At 39.2% G+C, this 24,079-nt stretch overlaps 1 protein-coding gene across 2 annotated transcripts; it reads right to left on the bottom strand.

The window, feature by feature from the left end:
* Window positions 1-4,751: 4,751 nt before the first annotated feature.
* LOC113098700 (zinc finger protein 239-like) lies at window positions 4,752-22,126 on the bottom strand. Of its 2 annotated transcripts, none has more exons than XM_026263726.1 (3): window positions 22,036-22,126; window positions 17,851-18,098; window positions 4,752-6,020 (listed from the first exon to the last, which is right to left on the bottom strand). In XM_026263726.1, exons 2-3 carry the CDS (start codon window positions 17,897-17,899, stop codon window positions 4,885-4,887), a joined length of 1,185 nt encoding a protein of 394 aa, XP_026119511.1. In that variant the 5' UTR covers window positions 17,900-18,098; window positions 22,036-22,126; the 3' UTR covers window positions 4,752-4,884. The 2 variants fall into 2 exon arrangements, with proteins under 2 accessions (XP_026119511.1, XP_026119512.1); XM_026263727.1 differs by having other exon boundaries at window positions 17,851-18,076; window positions 22,036-22,097.
* Window positions 22,127-24,079: the final 1,953 nt, after the last annotated feature.

The following is a 24,079-nucleotide window of genomic DNA, read 5'->3' as shown; positions in this document are numbered from 1 at the left end:
TGTGTGTGTGTGTGTGTGTGTGTGTGTGTGTGTATGTGTGTGTGTGTGTGTGTGTGTTAAGTGAATTAGGTGTGAAACTATCAGGGAGCATTTAGTCTCCAGCGCCAACATTTTACAGAACTGCCACTTTCCTGGAGTCTCAAAATTACTCGGTGTCAGGTTCTGAGAGATCTAAGATTCCAAAAAATGATTTGATTAGAATACTATGAAGTATTGTGAAATACTATATATTAAGACTTTATATATAGGCTTTATGAACAGATTAGAGTGACTCGTGAAGGACCAGCACCACCTCCTCTTGTCCGATGGTTTGAGGAATATATCTTCCAGAATCCGGGATTAAGATTTAGGAGCTCATTTTTATTCCACCTCCTTTCCTGAAAGTCTGTCTTGCAGAATTGACTAAAAATTAATCTTCACATTAATTCCTAATTATTTTGCAATTATTTTTGTCAGTTCTTCTTGACCTGTTTTTTTTTCTTCTTCTTTTCGGACCTCATGACCCAGTCAGCATTTTTGTACAATGGTCAAGTCTTAACTTATCCATTTCTGTATTGCATTTGTGTTTGATATTTCTCATGGGTATTTCATAATTTTCGACTTTGAGTTAAAACAGTTTGAGTTAAAACTCTTTTTTAGCGCATTTCATCTGTAAAAGAAAACAGCCTAATAATTCTGCACATGAATATAAGGAGTTTTTCTCTTCCAGCTTTCCTGGAATATTGTATAGCACTCATAAATGATTAAATAAAAAATAATGGTAGTTATTAAGATTGATATGGTTTGGAATTGGTAAAATGTGCTTGGAAAAAAATCACAATAAAACAATGTTTTAATGTTTAAGTTTGGAATATTAACTGACATAAATTAATGCTATATAAATATTGTTCATGTTAACATAATGTTTATAAATGAAATCTTATTGTAAAGTGTTACTAAATATATATATATATATATGTTTGGGGAATATATATATATATATTGTTCTGTGAATGTGATTTTAAAGTCTAGATGATTCGGATTAACCCTTTAACCGCCATATCCTTTAAAACGTCACTGCCAGAGGGATATTGTGAATGCATGTGCCCGCTGGGCACAGTTTACCTGATGCCACCGGGGTGGCGATGGCATTGGTGGCTTGAGCCCGCCATCGCTGCTTGCAGCTATATTTATTTTACTAATTGAATAATCTAACCACTATTAGAATGATTAAATGATGTTCTCGTAACAAGATACTGGAGGGGTGTGTCAGATACTTAGCCTAATCAACACAGGTGGACCACAATCTAGTAATCAATACCACAGTATAAATATTGCTGACTTATCTCTTTCCATTGATGGTTTATCAGCATCTCTCCTCCACCCCATCTCCTCACTTCGAGTACACTTCATAAATAGATGGGGAAGGGGAGGTACTCTAGGTTCGGGCCATTCCCAAGTTCGCAGCCCTTCCCCAGGCAGCACACCAAACACGCATACCATACCTCAGCTAAATATATGTAAGCGTGAACTCGTGAACTGGCTATCCCAGATTAACCAGAATCACAGATTACTCACTGATTAATCAGTAGACTGGTTGATTATTCAACTTTTTGCAAATGGTTAAAATATTAAGATTATTCTAACTAATAAAACAAGAAAATCTCTTCAGCTTTTGAAAATGACTTTCAAATGAGCAGATTTCTGGGGAGGGTGAGCCGAACATGAGCTTGTGGAAAAATTGAATTCAATTTAGGTTGCCTTTGTTGGAGCTGGGTTGCAGTTTTTTGTTGGCATTGAGATGGGAGAAGAATAAGGTGGAGAATAGAGATGGAGATGGCCTGGAGAATAGAACTTTCATAATTCATGTATTCATGCATAGATTATACACCATCATTGTCGTTTCTATAACATGTGAATATATCCTCTATCATATTCTACAAAAAAGAGTGCATTGTTATTACTAGTTTTATTTTGATTTCCTGAGTCGCTATTATCTTATAGCCCATTAGCATTGCCAGCATGGTTGCCGCTAATCTCACGTGCATTGATAATACTCTATCCACACACATTACCATTGCTTTACTTACTGTTACGATCTTAATAGCGGATGTATGTCTACCTATGAGTGCCGGTGAGGACACGTTTTAGCTTCATTCAGTGCAGCTGGAGCTAGAAGCTGTAGAGAAGCGGATTCGCGACCTGGAGGTGAGGCAGTCCCAGCTGAGAGAGCGGAGAACCGCGCTGGAAACCTCCCGGGCTGATGCTCACAAGTATACCGTAAGTAAGTATACTGTGCGCTGCTAACAGTCCCACTACTTCTACTCCATGTGTTTCTCTGCACAGGCCCGGTGCACCCAGGATACAATCTTTCCAGATGTCCATCTCTCCTGGGCTAGGACACAACTCACCTGGGTGCATACAGAGCAGAGGACGCAAGCTAGGACCTGGGCAACAACTTCTTCCCCTCCAGTCTTCGACATCCAGAACCACTTTGCTCCTCTCCACAAGACGGAACGCGACGCAGTGATTGTCAGAGACTGCATCGTCTGACACCTACGTACTACTTAAGCCAAAGGTAAAATGCACACTCAATGTTTCCCTGGTGCTTGTGTTCTCAGTGTTTCTGTAAAGATACCAGCAATCCTGAAGGCCGACGAGAGCCCCGGAGCAGTTCAGTAGACTGATTAAAACAGTGTGCAGTACAATGCCCGCTGTGATAATATAATCGTGTCAGGACCACTACCCACGTATCGACGAGGACACGAAAGTGAATTGTTATTGTCATGATGTAAAGAACAGAAACTGCTCTTTGTTAATAATTGGAATCTTTTCTGGGAGCATCCTACGCTTTTTCGGGCTAATGGCCTGCACCCTAGCAGAGTCGGAGCAGAACTCCTGTATGACAACATCTTCAGGACCCCACGCTTGACTAGTAAGCCAATTCTTAGTTCACCCAAATATTACAATTATGTCATTAATAACTCACCTACATGTTGTTCCAAACCCGTGAGACCTCCATTCATTTTCGAAACACAGTTTAAGATATTTTAGATTTAGTCCGAGAGCTTTCTGTCTCTCCATAGAAAGTGTGTGTACGGTATACTGTCCATGTCCAGAAAGGTAAGAAAAACATCTTCCAAGTAGTCCATGTGGCATCAGAGGGTCAGTTAGAATTTGTTGAAGCATCGAAAATACATTTTGGTCCTAAGAGACCAAAAAACTCAGATCATTAGTAGATCGAGTACATTAGAAATACCAAGGGTCCACAGAAAACAAGGGAAGTCCGCCTTTAGTTACTATGCTGCCCACAGTTGGAATCAGTTTCCAGAAGAGATCAGATGTGCTAAAACACTAGTCACATTTAAATCTAGACTTAAAACTCATCTGTTTACCTGTGCATTTATTAAATGAGCACTGTGCAATGTCCGAAATGATTGCACTGTATTTTACGTATTCACTGTATTTTATGTCAAATCATTTTCTATTTTTAACATTTTTAAATATTCCATTTTCAAATAATTTCCAAAGTTTTACAATTGCTTGTTTTATTTTTGTTATTATTTTTCTTCATTACTATTTTACTTGATTACATTATCTTGTGATTATCGGTTAAGCAGGGATGAAATCATATTTGAAAATATATTTTTTTTTCTCTTAAACCTGCTGAAACTTAACCTGCATGAAATAAAATGCTTAGTTCCACATGCATGTCCGGGAAACACATGAATATTAATGTATCAAATTGCAGAAATCGAAAACCTCATAACTCTGGAAATTGTTTTTTTCCCACTGCACTGCATCCTGTGGTGTCATTGGCCCATTTCAGAATTAAACTGAACACCACTGGCAACACTTACAACCAATAATGAACACTACTTTCATAAATCCCATCTTTTATTATTTTTTTTCTTCTGTTGTCTCTATAATATTATATCAATTCAATCAGGTCCACTTCCGTCAAGTATATTTATGACAATTATAATTGCATACAGTTAGTGTTGGCGGTATGGTTATGTTCTGGGCAACACTCCACACGCCTGTCCATGCAGCCATGCTTGGACAGAGCGGGGAGAGCAGCAAGACAAACCCCCCTGGGGTACAGAACAGAACCATTATAAGCATTCATAATTACAATTCACAATTACATGAGTTGTAAACAAAATGTGATAGAGACTGCTTCCAATGAAGACACTGTAAAGAAATAAGTTAGGTCGGATTACAGGTTCAGTTGGTGGAGTTGGGGTTGGAGGAGGGAGTTGAGTGCAAGCAGCAATGCGATGGAAGAGACACTGAAGAATGGGAATTTAATTAGACCGCAGGTGATCGGTGTACACGTCAGGAACAGCTGACTGTCAGCTGATGCAAGCATGACTAACATGGCCTGACTGAACTAACGCGATGCTCGATTATAACAATCATATTTTTCCGGTGACTCTGGTAACTTGGCTACTTTAATCTGCTAGCTGGTTACTAATGGTGGCATTCTGCCAGCCAGTCAATAAATCTCAGTTTCTATGAAAGTATTATGAGCTCTTCTTCAGCTTCCTGAACAAGAAAAGTTTGTAAAAAAAAAAAAAAAAAAACTACTTTCCTTCATAAAAGCAAACAAACAAGAAGTGATACATTTGCAGAATAGAAAATGGCACATTATTTAAAACTGATACGACCACAGAGAATATAATTACATATCACAAAGTAAAATATATAAAAATGAAAAAAAAAATTGAGTTAACTGAGTTGATCTGAATTGTCTTGAACACAAAACTTCATTAACTGTGAAAACAACAGATGATTTTTATTTTTATTGTACACATACAAATGGATAGACCAACACATTATTTTGTCATGTTTGGTAATGATGTGGTGTCAGACCTGAAAATGGTAGATCTGAAGATAATCTATTTACTGTGAATTTTTTTTCGTATGCTTGTGTAAAGAACTTGATTGAGCGAAACTTTTCTCACATGCAGTGCAGTGGTATGGTTTCTCTCCCGTATGAACCCTTATGTGCACCTTAAGAGGATCTTTATGTCTAAAACTCTTCCCACACTGATCACATGTGTAAGGTTTCTCTCCAGTGTGGATCTTCTCGTGTCTTTTCAGTGTTTCTGAGTGATTAAATCTCTGGTCACAGTGTGTACACATGTAAGGTTTCTCTCCAGTGTGGATCATCTCGTGCCGTTTCAGTTCTGTAGATGTAACAAAAGTCTTTTCACACTCAAAGCACATATATTCTTTTACAGCCATGTGTCTCTTCTGATGATGTTTTAAATTCTGCAGATGTGAAAATTTCTTTCCACACAAAGAACATGAATGTGCTTTCTCCTTTAAATGGGCATTCAGGTGACTCCTCAGGCCTGAATCCCACAAAAATGTTTTTCCGCATTGATCACATTCATGCAGTTTTTCTCCAGTGTGGATCCTCATGTGTTTCTTCAGCATTGCTGATTGTGCAAAACTCTTCCCGCACTGAACACATGTGAACGGTTTCTCTCCAGTATGAACTCCCATGTGCACTTTAAGTTGAGTTTTTAGTTTGAAACTCATACCACACTGATTACACATGTAAGGTCTCTCTCCGGTGTGAATCCTCTCATGTGATTTCAGGTCTCCTGACTGACTGAATCTCTTGTCGCAGTGTGAACACTTGTAAGGTTTCTCTCCAGTGTGGATCCTCTGGTGTCGTTTTAAATGTGAAGCTGTAATAAAAGTCTTCTCACACTCAAAGCACATATGATCTCTCACACCAGTGTGTATCTTCTGATGAGCTTTTAAATTCTTCAGTAGTGAAAAACTATTTCCACATATAGGACATGAATGTGGTTTCTCCTTTGAATGAACTATCAGGTGACTCTTCAGGGCTGAAGCCCACAAAAATGTTTTTCCACACTGAGGGCAGGTGAATGATTTCTCATCTCTTATTTTCTTTAAATCTTTCTGTCTGGTTTGAGAGCAATCCAAATGTTTTTCTTCAGTTTTGACATGTTGTTTCTCCTCTTCACACAGTTCTTCATTCTCCTCATTTTCTTCCGTCAACTCTGAAATTAAAGTAAAATGTTTAATGTTCAGTAAATCACAGAGACTTTCCATTAATTAGGTACATTGATCTTCCTCTTATGTCTATAACACAACTCCACAAGTTCATAGAAAGCGCTCATATGATTTACTGCTCCAACTATATTATTGCACAGATCTATATATTTTTTTCTATTACAACAAATCAAAATCTGAGAAACTACTTGAAGCTTTATAACAAAGTCCCTCTGTAGTTAAAATCTATTTTTTTATGCTGTTTATTTGTCTATGTGGGGTTTTTAATATGCTTTTAGACAAACCATGTGACTATCAATTAATCAACACCATTGCTGAGTATTTTCCCCTCAAAACTGTATCGCTGTCTTGTCTCACTGGCGCCGATACAGGATGGCTGCCTCCGTGACGTGCTCTGCAGACAGCATGTTACTTGTCCCACAAGAGACAGTAATATATTGGATCACTGTTACACAACAATAAAGGATGCATTTCACTCTGTTCCACGAGGAGCTTTGGGACGTTCTGATCACCTTCTGGTTCATCTTATACCGACCTACAAGCAGAAACTAAAATCAGCTAAACCTGTATTAAGGACTGTAAAAAGATGGACTAATGAAGCGGAGCAGGATTTACAATCTTGTTTTGACCTCACTGATTGGAGTGTTTTTGAAGCTGCTGCCACCGATCTGGATGAACTCACAGAGACCGTAACATCATATATCAGTTTCTGTGAGGATATGTGTATTCCTGCTAGGACTCAGCTAACTTACAACAATGACAAACCGTGGTTCACTGCAAAACTCAGACAGCTCCGTCAGGCCAAAGAAGATGCTTACGTGAAGGGGGACAATGTCCTGTATAAACAGGCTAAATACACACTGGAAAAGGAGATCAAAGTGGCAAAGAGGAATTATTCAGAACAAATAAGGACTCCGTTCACTTTAAACGACAACGCATCAGTATGGAAAAGTCTAAAGAAGATCACCAATAACAAGACACCCCCCCCCCAGCACTGTAGAGAATCAACGACTGGCAGACGATCTGAACGAGTTTTACTGCAGGTTTGAAAGAACACCCATCAGCTGCCCTGAACGCCTCCCCACACAACCATTCACACCATCCACAACTCCTGCAACCAGCCCTGATCACCTATCCAATCAACCGCTCTAACCATTCACAACTCCTGCAACCAGCCCTGAATGCCTCTCCAAACAACCGTTCACACCACTCACAACTCCTGCAACCCGCACTGAACACCTCTCCAATCAAGCGCTCTCACCATTCACACCTCCTGCATACCCCCTCTCCCCCACACCTGCAATTCAGATAAGCGAGGATGCGGTGCGAAGGAAAAAAGCACCAGGCCCAGATTGTGTTACACCAGCCTGTCTGAAATCCTGTGCTGACCAGCTGGCCCCCATCTTCACACAGATCTTCAACAGATCGCTGGAGCTGTGCGAAGTCCCTTCATGCTTCAAACGCTTCACCATCATCCCCATCCCAAAGAAATCCAAAATTACAGGACTAAATGACTACAGGCCTGTGGCTCTAACGTCTGTAGTCATGAAGTCATTTGAAAAACTGGTGCTGGCCCACCTGAAGGACATCACTGGACCCTTGCTGGATCCTCTTCAGTTTGCCTACAGAGCAAACAGGTCTGTGGACGATGCAGTAAACATTGGACTGCATTATGTGCTACAACACCTAGACAGACCGGGGACTTATGTGAGGATCCTGTTTGTGGACTTCAGCTCTGCCTTCAACACGATCATCCCCAACCTCCTCTTGCCCAAATTAACTCAGCTCTCTGTGCCCACCTCCATCTGTCAGTGGATCAACAGCTTTCTGACAGACAGGCAGCAGCTAGTGAGGCTGAGAAAATACACATCCAGCACCCGTACAATCAGCACCGGAGCTCCCCAGGGCTGCGTTCTCTCCCAACTGCTCTTCTCCCTGTACACTAATGATTGCACATCTAAGGACCCCTCTGTCAAGCTCCTGAAGTTTGCAGACGACACCACACTCATCGGCCTCATTCAGGATGGTGACGAGTCTGCTTACAGACAGGAGGTTAAAGAGCTGGCTGTCTGGTGCACTCTCAACAACCTGGAGCTTAACACGCTCAGAACAGTGGAGATGATCGTGGACTTCGGGAGAAACCCCCCTGCACTCCCCCCACTCACCATCATGAACAGCCCTGTGACTGCAGTGGATTCATTCAGGTTCCTGGGCACCACTATCTCTCAGGACCTGAAGTGGGACATTCACATTGATTCCATTGTGAAAAAGGCCCAGCAGAGGTTGTACTTCCTTAGCCAGCTGAGGAAGTTTAACCTGCCACAGGAGCTGCTGAAACAGTTCTACTCCACCATCATCGAATCCATCCTCTGCACTTCAGTAACTGTCTGGTTCAGCTCAGCTTCTAAATCTGACCTCAGAAGACTACAGAGGGTAGTCCGGACTGCTGAGCGAATCATCGGTTCAACTCTCCCATCTATTCAAGAACTGTACTTTTCCAGAGTGAGCAAAAGGGCTGTCAAAATCACTCTGGACCCCTCACATCCAGCACACTCCCTCTTTGAACTGTTGCCATCTGGTCGACGCTACAGAGCACTGAGCACTAGAACGACCAGACACAGGACATCTTATGAACGGCTGATAATAACTGTGGAACACACTACACTATTTATACACATACGACTTTTACATGTGTAAGTGTATACACATACACTTATTTATCTAACATACATACTTAACGTACACTTATTTTTTTTGCACATAATATACATGTACATATACAAATGCTCATTGTAATATACCTGCCATACATTGTCATTTGTATATTGTCATTCCTTACCCACCTATTTGTATTTTTTTGTATTTTTTATTCCTTATTGTGTTTTTTGTTCTGTCGCTGTTATTTTGCACTGCGGAGCTTCTGTCACGAAAACAAATTCCTCATATGTGTGAACATACCTGGCAATAAAGCTCATTCTGATTCTGATTCTATTTTTCCCCAAAGGCAGTCACAGAAATTTAGGTGTGAAACAGCTCTTTTATTGTTACATAACAAAATTCAATAACCAATCACGTCAAGGGATCCAAACAGATAATCTTACCTCACAAAGTTAGCCATCAGTATGAGGCAAGGGTGTAGAGTTACAGTTAAGCTATCTTAAGGCATGAGAAAATTATTTTCAAGAAAAATTTAGCCACTAAATCGAGGTCCTGACTCTCTGTGGTCATTAAAAATCCCAGGATGTCCTTCAAAAAAAGTGTAGGGGTGTAACCCCAAGCATCCTAGCCAAATACTCCCAATGGCCTTAATCCATCATCATGGCCTCTTTATCATTGCCATATACTGATTGGCTTCTTTACTCTCTCTCTCTCCTCTCCACCAATAAGCTTGTGTGTGGTGGGTGTTCTGGCACAATATGGATGATTGTTCTCAGAGAGGTTTGTCAAGGTATCTTGGAGGGGAGAGTTGTCCATGTCGCAAACTATATCTACTGAGATGCCTCAGGGCTCAGTTCTTGGACCACTTCTCTTCTCATTCTACATGGCATCACTAGTCTCCGTTATTAAGAAACATGGCTCTTCATATCACTGCTTTCCTGATGATCTGACTATAGCAGCTCGTATCTCAGCATGTCTAACAGACATTTCTTACTGGATGAAGGACCATCACCATCACAATCAACTCAACCTTGCCAAGACTGAACTCTTTGTGGTTTCAACAAACCCATCTCTTCATCACAATTTTATCATCCAGTTAGGCACATATATAATAACTCATTCAAAAACAGCCCGAAATCCTGGCATTATGATTAATGATCAGCTGAATTTCTCAGACCACATTGCTAAAACTGCCCTGTTGTGTAGATCTGTTTTACACAGCATTAGGAAAATCAGGCCCTTTCTTTTGGAACATGTTACACAACCCCTTGTACAAACACTTTTTTTGTCCAGACTGGACTATTGCAATGCTCTCTTGGCCAGTCTTCCGGCCAGTTCTATCAAACCTCAACAATTAATATAGAATGCAGCTCCAAGATTAACATTTAACAAGCCAAAAATAAATAAAATAAAATAAATAACACAAAATAAATATAATATATTCATAACAAAATAAGGCTTTGTGCCATTTTCATTCAAAATGAGTGAAAACTACTGCATTTTAAATATGATCTAACAAAAATGCTGCATACATGAGCTAGAGCAGATTTGCGGTTCCGTTCCCTGGACCTGGGGCAATCCGGTCGGCCCTTCGCGATGGCGTGATGGAAGTGACATGGAACACCTCATCGACCTCGTGGTGCTGGAGCAGTTCATCATGGATAACATTCTACGGCCCCATGCTGCATATGCAGCTGCCTACCCTAGATGATATCATTATATTTAGTTGGCAGCAGCATATGCAGCATCTGAGTGCTGTCCTGAGATCGCTGAGGTGGGCTGGACTCACGGCCAACCCAAAGAAGTGTGCGATTGGGCGTGTGGAAGTAAAGTATCTGGGCTTCCACTTAGGGCATGGACAGATGCGTCCCCAAATTGACAAGACTGGCTCTACAGCTAAGTTCAAGGTGATCCACAGGCCGGGTGTTCAGATGGCTGTGGCCGACTTCCTCTCCAGAAATGGGGGGGTATGTGGCGCTTGGTGGGGGGGGGCGTGGTACGTAAGACGTAAGCTTCTAGTGGCACATAAGTCTGAAGTAACAAATTTTGGTAAATGGGTGCAGAGCCAGTGGTAGTTTTGTAGGCAAACATCAATGCCTTGAATTTTATGCGAGCAGCTATTGGAAGCCAGTGCAAATTGATAAACAGAGGTGTGACGTGTATTCTTTTTGGCTCATTAAAAAATAATCTTGCTGCCGCGTTCTGTAGTAATTGTAAAGGTTTGATAGAACTGGCTGGAAGACCTGCCAAGAGGGCATTGCAATAGTGCAGCCTGGACAGAACAAGAGCTTGAACAAGTAGTTGTGCAGCATGTTCCGAAAGAAAGGGCTTGATCTTCTTGATGTTGAATAAAGCAAATCTGCAGGATCGGACAGTTTTAGCACTGTGAAAGTCAGATGATCATCAATCATAACTCCAAGGCTTCTAGCTGTTTTTGAAGGAGTTATGGTTGATGTGCCTAACTTGATGGTGAAATTGTGATGAAACGATGGGTTTGCTGGAATCACAAAAAGTTCTGTTTTGGCAAGGTTGAGCTGAAGGTGATGGTCCATCATCCAGCAAGAAATGTCTGTTAGACAAGCTGAGATGCGAATAGCTACCGTCGGATCATCAGGATGGATTGAGAGGTAGAGTTGAGTGTCATTAACATAGCAATGGTATGAAAAGCCATGTTTCTGAATGACAGAACCTAATGATGCCATGTAGACACAGAAGAGAAGTAGTCCAAGAACTGAGCCCTGAGGCACCCCAGTAGTTAGATGTTGTGACTTGGACAACTCACCTCTCCAAGATACTTTGAAGGACCTATCTGATAGGTAATACTCAAATCATTTAAGTGTGTTTCCTGAGATGCCTTTTGCCAGTAGGGTTGATCGGAGGATCTGGTGGTTAACCGTGTCAAAAGCAGCAGACATATCAAGCAGGATAAGTACTGAAGAATTTCTTAATGCACATTTTTTACAAATTGGGTCAATCATATGGCATGTTGAACCATTAGCCATAGGTGCATTGGATTTGAATCGCCGCTGCATGCAGACCGATCGGTGTATGACATTAAAGTCCAGTGAGAACGAACTAAAAGAAAAAGGAGCCATCTGCTCTCAATAGGTCTTGCAGTACTTTGATGTCACACACCAATCGGTCTGATGGTGATAATCTGCCTCACCCTTGTGGTCCAAAAGAGTATATGTAATACATTTTATCAAACTAAATATTTCTTGCTGAAACAAAATGTTTGTAATGTCTGTTTGATGCTTTACACAACAATGACTTTAAATTACCTTTTGGAGTAACTACAACAACTTTATAATAAGCCCCAGATACAGATCCTCTGTAAAGACCTTGTCTAAGACAACCACCGGGACAAGACCACAGGAAACAGCTGGTTTCGTCTGGTCAGAGGAGAACTGGCCCCCCGACTGAGCCTGGTTTCCCACAAGGTTTTTTCTCCATTCTGTCACTGTATTATGGTTATACAGTATACCATTCTACATACTGTAAGGTTTCATCACAGTACATTGCTGTAAAAGTTTGAGAGTTGAGAGTTGTCCATGTCGCAAACTATATCTACTGAGATGCCTCAGGGCTCAGTTCTTGGACCACTTCTCTTCTCATTCTACATGGCATCACTAGTCTCCGTTATTAAGAAACATGGCTCTTCATATCACTGCTTTCCTGATGATCTGACTATAGCAGCTCGTATCTCAGCATGTCTAACAGACATTTCTTACTGGATGAAGGACCATCACCATCACAATCAACTCAACCTTGCCAAGACTGAACTCTTTGTGGTTTCAACAAACCCATCTCTTCATCACAATTTTATCATCCAGTTAGGCACATATATAATAACTCATTCAAAAACAGCCCGAAATCCTGGCATTATGATTAATGATCAGCTGAATTTCTCAGACCACATTGCTAAAACTGCCCTGTTGTGTAGATCTGTTTTACACAGCATTAGGAAAATCAGGCCCTTTCTTTTGGAACATGTTACACAACCCCTTGTACAAACACTTTTTTTGTCCAGACTTGACTATTGCAATGCTCTCTTGGCCAGTCTTCCGGCCAGTTCTATCAAACCTCAACAATTAATATAGAATGCAGCTCCAAGATTAACATTTAACAAGCCAAAAATAAATAAAATAAAATAAATAACACAAAATAAATATAATATATTCATAACAAAATAAGGCTTTGTGCCATTTTCATTCAAAATGAGTGAAAACTACTGCATTTTAAATATGATCTAACAAAAATGCTGCATACATGAGCTAGAGCAGATTTGCGGTTCCGTTCCCTGGACCTGGGGCAATCCGGTCGGCCCTTCGCGATGGCGTGATGGAAGTGACATGGAACACCTCATCGACCTCGTGGTGCTGGAGCAGTTCATCATGGATAACATTCTACGGCCCCATGCTGCATATGCAGCTGCCTACCCTAGATGATATCATTATATTTAGTTGGCAGCAGCATATGCAGCATCTGAGTGCTGTCCTGAGATCGCTGAGGTGGGCTGGACTCACGGCCAACCCAAAGAAGTGTGCGATTGGGCGTGTGGAAGTAAAGTATCTGGGCTTCCACTTAGGGCATGGACAGATGCGTCCCCAAATTGACAAGACTGGCTCTACAGCTAAGTTCAAGGTGATCCACAGGCCGGGTGTTCAGATGGCTGTGGCCGACTTCCTCTCCAGAAATGGGGGGGTATGTGGCGCTTGGTGGGGGGGGGGGGGCGTGGTACGTAAGACGTAAGCTTCTAGTGGCACATAAGTCTGAAGTAACAAATTTTGGTAAATGGGTGCAGAGCCAGTGGTAGTTTTGTAGGCAAACATCAATGCCTTGAATTTTATGCGAGCAGCTATTGGAAGCCAGTGCAAATTGATAAACAGAGGTGTGACGTGTATTCTTTTTGGCTCATTAAAAAATAATCTTGCTGCCGCGTTCTGTAGTAATTGTAAAGGTTTGATAGAACTGGCTGGAAGACCTGCCAAGAGGGCATTGCAATAGTGCAGCCTGGACAGAACAAGAGCTTGAACAAGTAGTTGTGCAGCATGTTCCGAAAGAAAGGGCTTGATCTTCTTGATGTTGAATAAAGCAAATCTGCAGGATCGGACAGTTTTAGCACTGTGAAAGTCAGATGATCATCAATCATAACTCCAAGGCTTCTAGCTGTTTTTGAAGGAGTTATGGTTGATGTGCCTAACTTGATGGTGAAATTGTGATGAAACGATGGGTTTGCTGGAATCACAAAAAGTTCTGTTTTGGCAAGGTTGAGCTGAAGGTGATGGTCCATCATCCAGCAAGAAATGTCTGTTAGACAAGCTGAGATGCGAATAGCTACCGTCGGATCATCAGGATGGATTGAGAGGTAGAGTTGAGTGTCATTAACATAGCAATGGTATGAAAAGCCATGTTTCTGAATGACAGAACCTAATGATGCCATGTAGACACAGAAGAGAAGTAGTCCAAGAACTGAGCCCTGAGGCACCCCAGTAGTTAGATGTTGTGACTTGGACAACTCACCTCTCCAAGATACTTTGAAGGACCTATCTGATAGGTAATACTCAAATCATTTAAGTGTGTTTCCTGAGATGCCTTTTGCCAGTAGGGTTGATCGGAGGATCTGGTGGTTAACCGTGTCAAAAGCAGCAGACATATCAAGCAGGATAAGTACTGAAGAATTTCTTAATGCACATTTTTTACAAATTGGGTCAATCATATGGCATGTTGAACCATTAGCCATAGGTGCATTGGATTTGAATCGCCGCTGCATGCAGACCGATCGGTGTATGACATTAAAGTCCAGTGAGAACGAACTAAAAGAAAAAGGAGCCATCTGCTCTCAATAGGTCTTGCAGTACTTTGATGTCACACACCAATCGGTCTGATGGTGATAATCTGCCTCACCCTTGTGGTCCAAAAGAGTATATGTAATACATTTTATCAAACTAAATATTTCTTGCTGAAACAAAATGTTTGTAATGTCTGTTTGATGCTTTACACAACAATGACTTTAAATTACCTTTTGGAGTAACTACAACAACTTTATAACTAGAATTAAAAGTTAGTTAACTAACTTTGATGTTGGCTTGGCCATCTTGGCCATGGAGCAAAAGAGCCAAAGTACTTGTGTGCCCAACATTGAGTTGCCCCGCTGCAAAATTAATACACATAATAATGCCATAAAAAAATACACCTGCAACAGTCTTTTTCCATGCTCCCTTGCTGTTTTCTCTTTTTAATAAAAAGCCTGGGCTATGATAACAGCTATGACAGGGTTGTCTAGCTGGATGTGAAATAAGTCATGCCTATTTTTCTCGTGTATGTATTTCACAGTCCTGCCACCGTCGCGTTGTGGGCAACGACACACAAGATTACTGAAACAATGCATTTTAAATCAAGGAGATCATAAGGGGTCCAAGCACAATGGTTTGTATAGATGATGCAGTTACACACTGTTTAAAATTGTTTAATTTGTACTGTATGTTCATTCTATTTATTTATTTGTGCTATTTACATAATGTTTACATTTTTTTAAGTTTGTTTTTGTTAATGTAAAATAGCACTGCATAGTCTTCACTGTAAGATAAAATACACAATCAAACCAAAATGTATTCAGACACCTTCAACATTTCTCACATAATCACAGTTTATTTGCTGTAGTTTAGAAACTGGTAATAATATATGACAATAACTCAGAACAAATTCATCTTGATAATTTCGGATAACTTTGATAAAAAGATATGTAATGGAATCAACCAAAACTTCAGACTGTCAGTATGACAATATTTACACAACTATCAATACTTTGTTGAACAGTTACCAAGCAAGAAATGCTTAATTTGGTTCAGTCTGTGGTGTGAAAAGGTTCCATTAACAATTAAAGAAAGAAACACTTAAGCAAAACATGGGCAGGTCCTTAATTATTATTTTTTTTAAATCAATTTCACTGGTAGCCTACTGTATGAAGAATTAGTGGGTATAATATTTCACAGATCACTATTTTGCCATACTCACTTACATAAATGAACTAGTGGCCTGCACCCACTAGTAAAACAATTCTATCTTATTTTTGGATTGACTTTGGATAAATTCTTGTACTACAAGGTAATTCAGTCAAGAGCAGTGAGTGATTTACTTTCATTTTCATACATTAAAGACTCTGACAGCAGAGCTAGTAAATTAGGCGCGGTCCCTTTAAGAGACAAACGCATCCATTATGATGATACACATCCGATTTTTTTTTGCAAATCTTTACTTTCACTTAAGACATAACCACATACTTATTCGAACACACTTTCCAACACGGGTATTTCGACATATTTTGTATGTATTTGTTGTCGGTACAAAAGCAAGAAGACTTTGAGACGCGTCTCTTCTTGCTCCCTGAACAACACCGCGCTGCTGAATTGAGCTCTTTTGCTTTTCGCTCTTTTTTCTGTTTATTTAAACTGCGATTTGAATTTGTTCGTTCAGGTCCAGGAGGAAGTGAACGTCCTGAACGACAGCTCTGTTCAGTGTTGCTGTCCCTGTCCGCGATACGCGCGGCTCTCTCTCGTTCACACGCGCCATCAGCTGCTCAGTTCAGTTTCCCGCAGCGCGGGGCTGAAGCCAACTTGATGTGTTGAATGCTCGGAGCACGTTATAAAACGTATTCTTAAAATACACATTTCTGTTTTAATAAATGGTCATATTAAATCATAGCATAACACATAAGTAGGTACAAAAATAATCAGTGATGCATGCGACCCTTTTGGTCTCAGTGTAGCTCCCTGCTTTACCATGTTATGCAACGCTGAGCAATTGCTGCGACGTTAAGCCTGACAGAGAAATCTCACAAGCACATATAAACACTCATTTTCATATGTGTAATATATTCTTCTAATTGTTTTGTGCCGTTTCGCTGCAGTGTTTTAATGTGAAAGCCTGTAAATGTGTACTTCAAGTGTTCAGATAAATACATCGCGAGCTCATCTGTGACGTTCAGCATGATGATTCAGTTAGAAACCAGCTAAGACCAGCGTGACAGTGGCCAAAACTACTTTAAAACCATATAATATATTATTCTAATTGTTTTGTGCCGTTTCGCTGCAGTGTTTTAATGCGAAAGGCTGTAAATTCTCTGTGGACTTCAAGTGTTCAGGGAAATACATCGCCAGCTCGCGAGCAGTTGGCTGCCGCGAATATATAATGTTATTACTTTAAACAGTTCAGAAACATCTGAATTTAGCTCTTGGTGTGTTCTAACGTGTGGATTGCGTGTAATCGCGTTTTTAAAAGGTCTTAAATAAGAATGAATTCGCTAGTTCTCGGCTCCGTGTAGACAGCCTGGGCTGAGCAGCAGTATTTTTAACCAGTTTAAAAGTGAAACGAAACCCGACTCCGCCCCTAAATGTCATTGCAACTGTAGGGGCGCAATTTTTCTCAGACAATGTAAGTCTATGGGTAATGTATTTTGACATTTAAAAATTAATAAAAAAAAAACTTTAAGTCTGATCAGTCTGAAAAGATATAGCACACACCACCGCTCTATCCCGCAGGTGTCTGCCGAGTTTGGGGCTTGTGGCTTTAAAGCCCTAGGAGGAGTTGCGTTCAGAATTTCTGTCAGAAAAATAATAAGAAGAAAAAGAAGAAGTTTAAATAGCATAACAGTATGTTGGCTTGTTGCCAAGCCAACATAATAAGCCCCAGATACAGATCCTCTGTAAAGACCTTGTCTAAGACAACCACCGGGACAAGACCACAGGAAACAGCTGGTTTCGTCTGGTCAGAGGAGAACTGGCCCCCCGACTGAGCCTGGTTTCCCACAAGGTTTTTTCTCCATTCTGTCACTGTATTATGGTTATACAGTATACCATTCTACATACTGTAAGGTTTCATCACAGTACATTGCTGTAAAAGTTTCTGGCAACCATGCTGCCAGTAACTTAGTTTAAAAATACAGGGAAATAATTAACAGTGTGTGCTTAATTATTACACTATTTTTTAAATATTAAATATATTAATTTAACTCCAGAAGTTTATAGAATGTGCCCTTATAATTTGCTGCTTTAGCTATATTATTACCCAGATCTCTCTATAGATTTTTTTGTATTATTAAAAATAAAAATCTGACAAACTACTTTATAACATGATGAAGGATGAAGAATAAACAGCAACCTTTTTGTTCTTCAGTGTGTTTGATTCTGCAGGGTTCTGGATCTCTCATGTTCTCTCTGTTCTTCAATAAACTCGGTCTCACTTCTTCCTGATGATTTGATGCTTCTCTTCACTTGTGGGTTGATGGGTAAATTCCAGCATTTATTGATGAACTGCAGTGGGAGGAGCTTCACTGAAGGTGTGATTTGTTGAGGGAGGAGTTTCACTGAAGGTGTGATTGTGATCGCTGTACAGTAAGAGGAGCAGATCTGTCAAAATAAAATAATAAACCACTTTTACACTTTACACTAATTCACATATTTTAAGTATTTATGTGTATCTATGTAGCTATTTAACAACATAACTTAACCCTCTAGACGCCACGGTCAAGTTTACTCGAACAATGTTTCCTGGGGTCGGAGTGTTCATCGCGAAGTTAGCAGGCATGTTAGTCTTGTGGGGAATGAGGATGGAGATTTTTACCATGCAAGACACGTAGCTTTGTTCTCTGACCGTGTGCCTCTCCGCAATCGCGGCAACAGTATTTGTAGTGGAGACTTTGTCTAATGCCACACGGTATGTTAGACGAGGTCGAAGTATTCAAGGACAGTTAGGAGTAGGGATGCACCGAATCCATATTTTTGGGGTTCGGCCTAATACCGAATCCACTGTTTAAGATTAGTCCGAATCCGAAACCGAATACAGAATGCTACTCGCATCCTTATTCCATTAAAACAGTAAAACACATTAATGAAGTAAACAACATCCACAGCAATGTATTTTTCATTTTATTTTATTTTATCTGTAAAAAAAAAAAAAAAAAGAATAGGCAACATTATGCCAGGAGGAGAAGTGAGAAAAACTTTGACAATTACCAAGCTTATGCTTACCCAAGTAAACAACTAAAACCTTTCAATAAAAGTGCAGAAAAGAAAAGTGTTTTTCTTTTTAAAAATCAGAATATGTTTGGTGACTTAACTGAAATTAATGTTATTGAACATTAACTCAATAAACATTAGGAGGCTGTTTAGTTTTCGTTTATAACTGTAGGATAGGCTACGATTAGGACAGTAGCCAAATATTACGAAAAATATTACGGAAGATCACACACACCTCCTGCATCATAATTAAATTAACGTAAAACCACTAATCTTTCACATGAAATGAGAGTTTCATTTAAAAAACAACAAGACGCTCTGCATTAACAGGTGACAGCCGGTTGCGAGTGTGGGAACGAATGTCCCCAGCAGTACTGAAAAGTCTTTCACTGGGCACAGAGGTAGATTTTTGCCAGCAGTGGAAATCGCTGCTGGTTTGTCTTCCACCACTGAAGAGGATCCTCTCTAAGAGGAATCAAAGGCTTTTTAAGTTAAAAACGTTTATCTCCAATCTATCTCCGTCAGCACCCGATGTGACTGGCTGGCTCTGTATGGATACGGTATAAATCGTTCCATCCGCTCAAGATTCCTGAACAGTTTAGTTTGGAGCGAACTGTCCGGCCTTGTTCCTCCTCATGTAAACACCTTCACGCAATCAACGGCCACCTGACATCGACCAGCGTAGCACAAGCCTAGGGTTCGGTGAAAAAAAAAAACCTACGATTCGGCCGAAACCGAATCCCGTCAAAAAGCCCAGTATTCGGCCGAATCCGAATCCTGGATTCGGTGCATCCCTAATTAGGAGGCAATGCGGAGGCAGGGTGGGGAGTCACAATGACAATGACAGTAGTCTGAGCTTTGCACTCTCGGCACGCACGTGAGGCAGATCTGGCCGCACTGCTCGTAGCAGGAGCAGAGGCGATGTGACACGGGGAATAGCTTTTGAACTAAACCGGTCTTGTCTACTTGTGTTTGTGTGTCATATGAATAATATATATGTGCCTCATACATGGAATCAGAGTGCCTGCTGTATGTAATAAATTGAAAATCTCTACAGCAAAAGGCCAACCGCTACATGCATTCGGTTTGTTTCTACCATTTATTAGTAATGATTTACACAGTTTGTTTACTACTTCCTATTTACCTAAGCATTCAGTATTGTGCAATATAGCATACAGAAGGTGAGGGACACTTTGGGGGAAAGGAGTGCTGCATTTTATCATTTAAACATGACTTTTCATGAAAATTCTATAATCCAAGATGGCCGCCACTATATGACGTCATAATATGCAAATTAGATGGGAAATTGTAATCCCTACATAAACTTTGGGTCATCCTTAATATTTCTATAATTTACAGAAAAGTCTCTATCTTTTATTACTTTTAAGATATAGCCTTTTGAAATGAAGATGTCAAAATTGAAAGTTTTGGGAAAAAACATCTGGCACCTAAAGGGTTAAGTAAATTAATTACAAACTTGCATACTTATATTTATAAATATATTTCCATTTTGCCTCTTTTATATTTTTATTAATTTTATTTGCATATTTTATTCCTTCATTTACCTGCTCTATCATTAATATATAGGCTAGACAAAAAAGCTTAAATGTAAAAAACAACAACAACAAAATAAATATAAGGAATGTAAGTATTAAAAAAAAAGAATGAAACAAACAGAAATAAACAGGTATATCTTGTACTGTCACAATAGCAGTACATTTGCACAACAGAACAATATTTGCAGTAGTTTGCACTTTAGTTTACTGAAGAGATATTCAAATACTCATCCGCTGTGATATGGTTTGTATTAGCACTGTCATATCAAAATATAACATATCATAGCATTATACCAAGTTCTAACATGTTTATTTTAACATTTCCAATTTACATACTTGGTTTCACAACCAGATGAATTTACACTTGTCCAGTTTTGTCTGGAACCAGACCACTTCCCGAAGTGGTTTAAGCAATCAGATTTAAATCAGTCCAGAAAGTGTTTCGGAGAGTATTACACTCTTTCTTTTCATGATTGGATAAGGATACCTATCCGATCAAAGAAAGCACATGAAGGTACCAGGTGTAAACAGTCATGTCACATCCAACATTTTTATTATTATTATTATTAATCTCTCAACATTTTACAACAATAGCCAAGTGGTGAAGATAAGTTAAAAGATTACAATAATACTTGCATTCGCCACCTGCACTCTCCGCTACCTGAGACATCACTTGTAATCAACACAAATTGTGCGTGTTGCCAATGAAGACAAGGCACAATGGTGTGGTCGATTTTTGTGTGCTAATTTAGTATTTAATATGCTAAAAACGATTCTATAGTACTGCTTAAACTTAAAGATCAAAGTTAAAACTTAATTCCCTGGTTTCACAGACGAGGCTTAAACTAGTATGAAACCGGGCCAAAGATACTTACCTTAAATACTTAAACATTTAACAACTTAAGATCAACGAACTGTACTCAAATGTGCAATTTTGGGACACTGTGAATATGAACTTGAAATGTGCTTTTAACACACGGTCTCTGTATTTTAAAAATAAAAAGTCACCACTTGTAAGAACACTTGAATGTGCTGGTGTATGAAAGACGGGTTCAAGTGTACTAAAATTGGTAACTAAATACAGTTAGAGAGGATTAAAGAATATAGTAGTATAAATAATGGCACTGATTTTATTTTTATCTTTTGTTTAAATAATGTTGATTTTTTTTTTTATTATTAACATGTTTTTGTGATTTATTTTTCCATGATTATGCTTGTAAAATCAGGTACAAAAGAGATTCCATTATAAAAAGAAAAAGAAAAAAGAAAAAAAAATTGTAAAATGTAGAGTGATAAAGGCCCACCCCCCAAAAAAGAAAGCAACGAGTTTAATCCATGATAATTTGGGTGGAAAAAATGCACAAGCATCTCAACAGAAAAAATAGAAACAAAGCGTGCTGCAAAGCTACATTATAACAAATATGTCAGCATTTAGATGTTCTAAGCACGATAATACGATATGCATAACAATATTAAGCACGCAATCTCAGATCAATGATCAACGTTCCACATTCAATAACGCTAACGTTATAACTCTAAAAATGTATTATACCTGTAAAAAAATAATTATAAAAAAACACGAATTCGTTCATGTCTGCATGACTTTAGTGAACTGTAATGTTCCTTTCAACTTAATCAGTCTGCAGACGCCAGAACAGGCACATGTGTTTAAGGAAAGCTATATAGAAATAACCTCATATGATGTTGATAAAAACAAACGGAGTGTTTCATATCTTTACAAATAAGCGAATTGTCTGAACTGACCAACTTACCTCAGAAGACCAAACACACGCGCGCTACTGAATGAGGAATAGTCACGACGCCCTCTTCTTCTTGAGTTTTTTGGCGCATAACAATCTAAATGTATAGCGCCACCTACAATGGGCTAGGTGCACAAGATGGCGCCGGTGAGCTTCAGCGACGCAAGTGTGTGCGTACTTATTTCCGGTCTTGCGACGCTCGCATTGACTGTAAGGGAAACTTACAAACGAAACTTGGCTAGATGTATATAATTAATGATTTTCAAATTTAACAGCCGATAATGGTATATCAAAAACATGGTGAAACAGTCTCCCTATATTTTGCGTACCTCTGTGTGGAAATTAATCAAGATACAACGTGGAGATTGCTTTATTATTCTGTTGATTATGCGGATCAGCGTCAGGTCAGGTCCACAGGGATTTCTTCTTTCAAATACAAACCTCTCAAATATGCAATACTTTTCATTTTCGAAGAGCTGGTTTTGTTCTGTTATGTAAGATAGTACATGTTTCTGACTGTCAAACGACGCACAGAGATTTCTGATAAAGCATGTTTTATTAACTTTATTTGATAACATAATTTATAACTAACTGTACAATTAAACGTAATATAATTATGGTATGTTTGCATTCATGTGTGTTTTTATCTGTTTATTTGTTTTGTGAAAGATCTGCAGCATAAATCATTATCTGTCTATAAGTAGCCATGTATATTGTTATTGTTTTGCATTAATTATCAGATTAAACAGATATTAAAATTAGTCACGTATTTTTTACTGTGTAAAATAATAAAATATGTTGTGAAAATAACGATGAAACAGACTGATGTATGTGTACAATTGAGAAATTGATACTTCTGAAGATAAATCGCAGCCCACGTCTCACGAGGTAAATATTTAATATAAAATAATAATAATAATAATGCAAACATTTTCGAGAAATAAGTAATTTGTACATTTACATATTTGGTAAGATAAAATACATTATATAGCTGTGTATACACACCATGAGTTCAACTTTCATTTCGTGAACAGTAGAGAACATAAGTGTATTTAATTCATTCACCAGACCCAAACATACACAAGTTTCAAATCCACTGGCTCAGTTAACATTTGTAGTATAGTGATAATAGCAGTGTATATCTTATTTGCATATGAAGTGATATTATAAATCCTGTAAACATATAGAAGTTAATATTTGGACTTCTCCGGTTCTCTGCACTGACTTTAAGCACAACCGGAAATATCTACGCACACACTCGCAAGACCAGAAATCCAAGATGGCGGAGATATGCAACTAGCCCATACCTTGCTGTTGTGCACATAGACATCATATATATTTTTTGGTTGCATTTTTGCATATTTGTCTGCCAACTCATTTCCGTCTACCCCTATATGAGCTGGAATCCATATGAATTTTACTATTACTCCTACTCTTTTAATTCTGTAAACAGTTTGGGCTATTTCCAACATAATGTCCTGTCTCACGTCCGACTGCATGTTCTTAAAACTATTTAATGCACTGCTTGAATCTGATCCAATCAACACTTTCCTTGTTTTACTATTTTCTACCCACTCAAGTGCTAAGAGAATGGCCAACATTTCTCCTGTAAACACTGACAATTTATCATTTACTCTCTTGTTTAACATAACATTTAATTCTGGTATAATAAACGCAGCTCCTACTCGATTATCATCTGTTTTTGATGCATCTGTATATATCTTAATAAACATCGAATACCTCTCCCCTAGGTATCTACTAACTTGACTCCTGTCAATACTACTCTGTTTTTTAAACTCTAAAAGGTGCATATCTACCTCTAATTCCCCTAATAGCCAAGGAGGAACATTGGATAAAGGCACAATGGGGCTTATCGTCATATCTCCTATCCCTATATCATTGACTGCATCACCTATTACCCAACCAAAGCTCTCACTCAGTCGTCTTTCTTTTTCTTGACAAGGTTGTAACACCTTCTGAGTCGGATGACTTTCTTTATGCCCTTTTAGATTTGCCCAATACGTTAATGCTATCTGATTTCTTCTAATATCCAAAG

This window comes from Carassius auratus, unplaced genomic scaffold (genome assembly GCF_003368295.1).
Source record: "Carassius auratus strain Wakin unplaced genomic scaffold, ASM336829v1 scaf_tig00216618, whole genome shotgun sequence".
NCBI lineage: Eukaryota > Metazoa > Chordata > Actinopteri > Cypriniformes > Cyprinidae > Carassius > Carassius auratus.
The sequence above is the reverse complement of the archived record's forward strand: the minus strand, read 5'-3'. Positions and strand labels throughout refer to the sequence as shown.

What these genes read in the sequence shown, in the direction of transcription:
- LOC113098700 (XM_026263726.1), bottom strand. Translation starts at nt 17,899, where the DNA reads ATGAGAGATCCAGAACCCTGCAGAATCAAACACACTGAAGAACAAAAA. An exon ending in ACACACTGAAGAACAAAAAG is followed by an intron (nt 6,021 to 17,850) that starts GTTGCTGTTTAT and finishes CTTTAATTTCAG; the next exon opens with AGTTGACGGAAGAAAATGAG.